This window comes from Cyprinodon variegatus, unplaced genomic scaffold (genome assembly GCF_000732505.1).
Source record: "Cyprinodon variegatus isolate N-32 unplaced genomic scaffold, C_variegatus-1.0 Scaffold107, whole genome shotgun sequence".
NCBI classification, from domain to species: Eukaryota; Metazoa; Chordata; class Actinopteri; order Cyprinodontiformes; family Cyprinodontidae; genus Cyprinodon; species Cyprinodon variegatus.
In genome coordinates, this window is record NW_015150560.1 from 1,425,468 (window position 1) to 1,432,110 (window position 6,643).

The following is a 6,643-nucleotide window of genomic DNA, read 5'->3' on the forward strand; positions in this document are numbered from 1 at the left end:
AAAGTCAGAATTCTGAGATTAAAGTCAGAATTCTGAGATTAAAGTCAGAATTCTGAGATTAAAGTCAGAATTCTGAGATTAAAGTCAGTATTCTGACTTTTTTCGAATACTGAATTGAAATAAAATTTTTAAATCAGTCCCTTGTGAAACTTTTTTTTTTTTTTCCCAAGTGGCCCTAATCCTCTTCCGTAGGATACTGATGGGGATTTTCTTAATGTCTTTTTAAATTAAGCGCTCATTACCGCCTGTTTTTCTCCTATGAATTAAATAATATGCTAGATGCTCTCATTGAGCTCTGAGGAAGTCGGAGCAGAGCAAAATGGGAGGAACAGCAGAGGCTGTAGGCCTTAATTTGTTTTGCGCAGGCGGTCTGGAGCTCAGTGGGGTGAAGGATGTGGGATTTCGGTGTAAAACCGCATCACTGAAGAAGTGAAACTGATGCGGTGGAAGAGCTGCAGCCTCACTTTGGGTCGTCAACCGGCCCACGCTTGGTCTTAAATCAGAGCATGTGGTGTTAGGATCTTATTCATATTGCTTTGCTCTCTTTGTCCAGGTGCGTGTCATGTTTGAGGTGCAGGACCTGAAGTATGCGACACTCGCCACCGTGTCTCGCTGCGGCATGGTCTGGTTCAGCGAAGACGTCCTGAGCACCGACATGATCTTCAACAACTTCCTGGCTCGCATTCGCAGCATCCCGCTGGACGAAGGGGAGGATGAAGCTCAGCGCAAGAGGAAAGGCACCGAGGATGAGGAGGAGACAGCCTCGCCGATGCTGCAGGTGATTAAAGCGTCGTGTATATATAGACGCACTGCTCCGTTTTTAAATCTTAACTAAGGTTCTGTTTATGCTGTAGATCCAGAGGGACGCCGCAGCGATCCTGCAGCCGTACTTCACCTCCACAGGCCTGGTGATTAAAGCCTTGGAGCACGCATCCAAAATGGAGCACATCATGGACTTCACCCGCCTGCGCTGCCTGGGCTCCCTGTTCTCAATGCTGCACCAAGCCTGCCGTAATGTGGCTCAGTACAACAACAACCACCCAGACTTCCCCATGCCCATCGATCAGCTGGAGAGATACATGCAGGTTAGGCCCCGCCCTCCACACACCGCTTCCTTTTGTAGCACATGAGCCCCAAAGCACATTTCTTTCTGTTTGCAGAGGTATTTGATCTACGCCGTCCTCTGGTCCTTCTCCGGCGACGGCCGTCTGAAAATGAGGGCCGAGCTCGGAGAGTACATCCGACGCATCACCACTGTGCCCCTCCCCTCTGCTCCCAATGTTCCCATCATAGACTACGAGGTACAGCGTTCATCCCACATGTGGTGATATTTTGACCCTGTCTGTCGTCTTGGAAACCCAACATTTTTTTTTGTTTGTTTTTTTTTTCCCCCCAGGTTTGCATCTCTGGGGAGTGGCAGTCCTGGCAGGGCAAAGTGCCCCAGATCGAGGTGGAAACTCACAAGGTGGCGTCTCCTGATGTTGTCGTTCCAACGCTGGACACGGTTCGCCATGAGGCTCTGCTTTACACCTGGCTAGCAGAACACAAGCCGCTGGTCCTGTGCGGACCTCCTGGTTCTGGAAAGACCATGACGTTGTTCAGCGCTCTCAGGGCTCTGCCTGACATGGAGGTGAGCACAGAGCACCTGGAAACTTTTCTCCTTAGTTGGTTAAAAAGTTTAATCCGTTATGTAATGATTCCACAGTGGTGTTAAAGTCTGGACTAGATTAGAAGGATGAGAAAATAATGGAAATGGAAAAGGTAAAAAAGTGTTTTTCAGAATAAAAGAATCAACCTACTGTCGATAAAAAAACAAGCCACTAGTGCACTAAAAGAAAATTTTTATAGTAAAATGGTTAAATGTTGGAGAAATTATAATTCAATCATAAGTTTGGACTATTTCAATTAGCAAGGCTCGGGTTGGTTCGCTCATTTGAAACGGGTAAACTTTCATCCTCGTTTCTCTTAAAATAAACAGAAATTAGGTTTAAGCAATACCCAATCGTGTATCTAATAGCTGTCCTCTAGACGTCTTTCCTTCCTTTCACAGTAAATCAAAGTGAAGGTGATTTTTATTTTTGAAATGGAAAAAAAAAATCAACAAAAGGAGCTTTATTAAACCCAGAGAAAAGAGATGTTAAAATGTTGTGACGTCAACATGGTGAGATTCAGCTGCTGTTTTCTTAATGAAATAAGATTAAGGCCTTGATGTCAAAATAAAAGATAAAGAATTTTATCTCTGGAACAGGATATTAAAAATGATGTTTAAAAGGTTTTAAATGAAATGAAATTAAATAATGAAAAGTCTTTACTTGGACAGACTGTATTTGTTATTTTGTACACATATTGTATACAAAAAGGAATTTCGTTCAGTACAGCTCTCAAGAAATGTTCATATTTTTTTAAACTGCAACAGTTATAAAGGTAAGCAGCATTGATAATGTAAACATACAACTGTATATTAGTTACAGTTATTATTATTATTTTTTTTAATCCATTTTATACAACATTCAGCAGAAAAAAGAAGGATACCGTTTCATCTGGAAAGGAGACATTTTTGCTCTAATCCAGTAAAATTAAATAAAAAGGTGGATGTATGTTCTGATTTTTTAAATGTTATTTTTTTTATACATAGTCATTTTTGTAGCTGAAACAATCAGGCTGAAAGTGTTGCAGTAAAACTTTTTTTGTTAACCTTAAATCACATGAAATTTTCAAAACTGTAAAAAAAAAAAAAAATAAAAATCCACAGAAGTCTGAGGAGATGCCTGAAGGTTTGAGTCAGGAATGTTTTCTTGGTTCCAAATGAACAGGAATCCCAACAGATTTCCCCTCCTCTCTATCCACCAGGTGGTCGGTCTGAACTTCTCCAGCGCCACCACCCCCGAACTCCTGCTGAAGACCTTCGACCATTACTGCGAGTACCGCCGGACCCCCAACGGGGTGGTGCTCGCCCCCGTGCAGCTGGGCAAGTGGCTGGTGTTGTTCTGTGACGAGATCAATCTGCCAGACATGGACAAGTACGGCACACAGAGGGTCATCTCCTTCCTCAGACAGGTAGGATCGGCGCTCTGTAAGGTGAACATGGAGACGTACAGCAGACTCAGCGTTTCCTTCCCTTTCTTTTGGTAGATGGTGGAACATGGAGGCTTCTACCGTACCTCAGACCAGACCTGGGTTAAACTGGAAAGGATTCAGTTTGTTGGAGCCTGTAATCCTCCCACTGATCCCGGCAGAAAGCCTCTCACCCACAGGTATGGGGGACAGATTTCCTCTTTGCGGTTCCGCTTATATTGATGGAATAAAAAACAAATCATTGGCCATTTTATGGTGTGTTTTCTGACTAGGTTCCTGCGTCACGTTCCGGTGGTGTACGTGGACTACCCAGGCCCCGCCTCGCTGACACAGATCTATGGAACCTTCAACCGTGCGATGCTGCGCCTCATCCCGTCTCTGCGAACCTACGCTGAGCCTCTGACTGCTGCGATGGTCGAGTTCTACACAATGTCTCAGGTAGAGGAGCACTGTGAGGTTTTCTTTCTTCCTGTTATGCTCCTCTACGAGTCTGAAGGCTTCTGGGGTCAAATTTTAGCTTCATAATAGAGTAAAACTGTCATTTCAAAACTAGCTTCACGTCTCATCTGCTTATTTATTTTTTAAATGAGACATTTAATCTAGGAACCTCTACAAAACAAGCCTTATGATGCTAGGAAAACCAGGAATGTGGGATAATAACGTTGTGATGACGATATTTCACCAATAGCGGAATAAATATCTATAGTGGCTATATATATATATATATATATATATATATATATATATATATATATTCACAGCACTAAACCTTATCCTAATTTTATGTTACACCCTAATTCCAAATACTATTAAAGGGTCTATTTTCAGCGAATTCAACCTTTTTGAGCTTTAAACAGTGAGAAATTCTGGACTTTCTACCTTTAGAAGTGGGCAGACATGAGACGCAGCCTCACTGTTTTTCTTCAGGATTGGAAGAAAACTGAAGTTGCAAACCAATTTGATACCCAAGCAGTTCAAAAGGCATAATTTAATTCAGTTTATTTCTATAGCGCCAATTCACAGCACACGTCGTCTCAAGGTACTTTCCAGTTCACCAGATCATCCAGTCTGATTGATTCAAAGTTTTCTATCTAAGGAAAACCAGCTGATTTCATCGACTCATTGACTCTTCAGCAATCCCTCTCGCTAAGCATGCTGGTAGTGACAGTGGAGAGGAAAAACTTCCTTTGAACAGGAAGAAACCTCCAGCAGAACCAGGCTCAGTGTGAGCGGCCATCTGCTGAGGCCGACTGGGGTTCAAGGAGACAGAAGCAGAGATACAAAAAGAAGCATAGATACAAAAGGCAACTGTCAACCAGCTCCACAGGCGGCCCCGTCCAGGAAACACACAGCCAGGCAGAAGAGCTCCGAGCCAACTCCCATGTCAGAGGATGAAGAGAGCACATCCAGTTAGTCACAGTCAGAGAAACAGGACTACACTGAAAAACAGGCCAAGCTCCAACTTCTATAAATAAAGGTGTTGATGGCAGCAGCACAGCTGATATTTTTCTCCAGGATGGAGTCACAGCCAAACAGGAACAGACCAGATGAAGCTACTATCAGAAAAAGTAGCGATAGAACAATTTTAGAGGTTAAAATAACAGATTCTGCTGAGCGGGAGAATAGAGATAGAATGATGAAAAAGGGGTTCCTATGTCCCCCAGCACTCTAAGACTATAGCAGCATCATATGTGAGGTGAAAAAATAATTAAACTATTTGAGAGACTCTTTTTAGGAATTAAAACATGAACAAACCTGATGTTTTATTATCCTGACTTCACAAGTTAAGGCAACAAAAGCTGCTTGATTGTATCCTGATTAAAGAATAATAAAAAGTTCCAACAAAACGATCTTAGATGGAAACCATGGAGATGACGACACTTATCTGATCTAAACCAGCATAACGGCTTATCTGACAAAAATAATGTGATGTTTAGGATGTGATGAAATATTGAGCTAATGCATCTCTGTCCCCTCCTTCAGGAGCGGTTTACCCAGGACATCCAGCCCCACTACATCTACTCTCCCAGAGAGATGACCCGCTGGGTCAGGGGTATCTTTGAGGCCCTGCGGCCGCTAGAAACCCTCCCTGTGGAAGGACTCATCCGTATCTGGGCTCACGAGGCGCTCCGTCTTTTCCAGGACAGGTGTGAGACTCTGACCTGGAGGTGCGCTCTGTGGCTGTGAAATGAGATGATAGATCTGTGGTTTCGTCTCCAGGCTTGTAGGTGATGAAGAGAGACGGTGGACGGATGAAAACATCGACATGGTGGCTCTGAAGCACTTCCCCAACATCGATAAGGAGAAGGCTGTGAACAGACCCATCCTCTACAGCAACTGGCTCTCCAAGGTGAGCTGAACATCTTGATTTTTTTATGCCTCTCATTGACTAGTTGTTGGGTTTTTTTAAGATTTCTTCTTGTGTTTGTAGGATTACATCCCAGTTGAGCAGGAGGAACTGAGGGACTACGTGAAAGCCCGTCTAAAGGTCTTCTACGAGGAGGAGTTGGACGTCCCCCTGGTGCTCTTCAACGAGGTCCTGGACCACGTCCTTAGAATCGACCGGTGAGGCTCCTAAGTTTGTTGACCCAGTTTACCCCTTACCACCAACATCAGCTCTTTACAGGATATTAATGTGATAAAACAGAGTTGGGTATGACTGACTGAAAGGAAAATAGGAGAATTTCTTTTTCAATCCTTCATTTTTTTTTGGTAAGCAATATGAAAAGTGCGGCTTGTATTTGTAATCAGCCTACTGAGTCGGGGCACCATGAAAATCCCCTTTTAGCTCCATTTGTACATCTGTCTACGGAAGAGGATTAGGGCCACTGGAAAAAAAATGTTAACCGATTTTTAAATTTTATTTCAGTTTAATATAGTAAAAAAGGTCAGAATTCTGACTTTAATCTCAGAATTCTGACTTTTTTTATTATCAGAATTCAGTCAGAAATCTGAGGGAAAAGTCAGAATTCTGACATTTTTCATATGTTAAACTGAAATAAAATTTAAAAATCAGTTAGCATTTTTTTTCCACTGGCCCTAATCCTCTTCCGTATCTGTCAATCAATCAATAAATCAATCAATCTTTATTGTCAGCTACAATTTGGAGTGGGGGGTAGAAATGGATGTGTGAGTAAACATCCTGATTTAAGATGATACTAGTGAATGTAAATGTAAAAAATATAAATCCCTTTATTGTCCAGAAAGGGGAAATTTGTTCACAGCATTTTGACCCATCCCCTTGGGGAGCAGTGGGCTGCCATTGTTTGGTGCCAGGGGAGCAATCAGGAGTTAAGGATTTTTGCTCAATAACCAACAGTGGAGGCTGTGGGTACTTGCAACCTTCTCAAAGCACAAGCACACTGCTCTAATCTCTAGGCCAGAGGTCACTGATCCAGACCCACCTGCTGGCTAATCCGGACTCAACCTGATTTAAAACGTTTATAAATTACCGCATGTTGTCCGACGGCAGTGTCTAAATTCACTTGCGCCGCTTCTCCAGTAAAGCCCTTTGGAGCGGCTACTCGTGATCCAAATGAGCCAATGAGCTGTCAGTCTGGGTTGCTGC

General features: G+C 43.0%; 1 protein-coding gene across 1 annotated transcript in view; it reads left to right on the forward strand.

Moving 5' to 3' along the window:
* Window positions 1–5,660, forward strand: part of LOC107084709 (cytoplasmic dynein 1 heavy chain 1) — a 29,416-nt gene extending 23,756 nt beyond the window's left edge. Inside the window, exons 35-44 of the mRNA XM_015374650.1 lie at window positions 554–778; window positions 855–1,085; window positions 1,161–1,301; window positions 1,397–1,630; window positions 2,851–3,057; window positions 3,133–3,254; window positions 3,348–3,513; window positions 5,059–5,222; window positions 5,296–5,425; window positions 5,507–5,660. Coding sequence (XP_015230136.1) covers window positions 554–778; window positions 855–1,085; window positions 1,161–1,301; window positions 1,397–1,630; window positions 2,851–3,057; window positions 3,133–3,254; window positions 3,348–3,513; window positions 5,059–5,222; window positions 5,296–5,425; window positions 5,507–5,644 — 1,758 coding nt within the window. The 3' untranslated portion in view covers window positions 5,645–5,660. The remainder of the gene's footprint in view (window positions 1–553; window positions 779–854; window positions 1,086–1,160; window positions 1,302–1,396; window positions 1,631–2,850; window positions 3,058–3,132; window positions 3,255–3,347; window positions 3,514–5,058; window positions 5,223–5,295; window positions 5,426–5,506) is intronic.
* The last annotated feature ends 983 nt before the right edge of the window (window positions 5,661–6,643 follow it).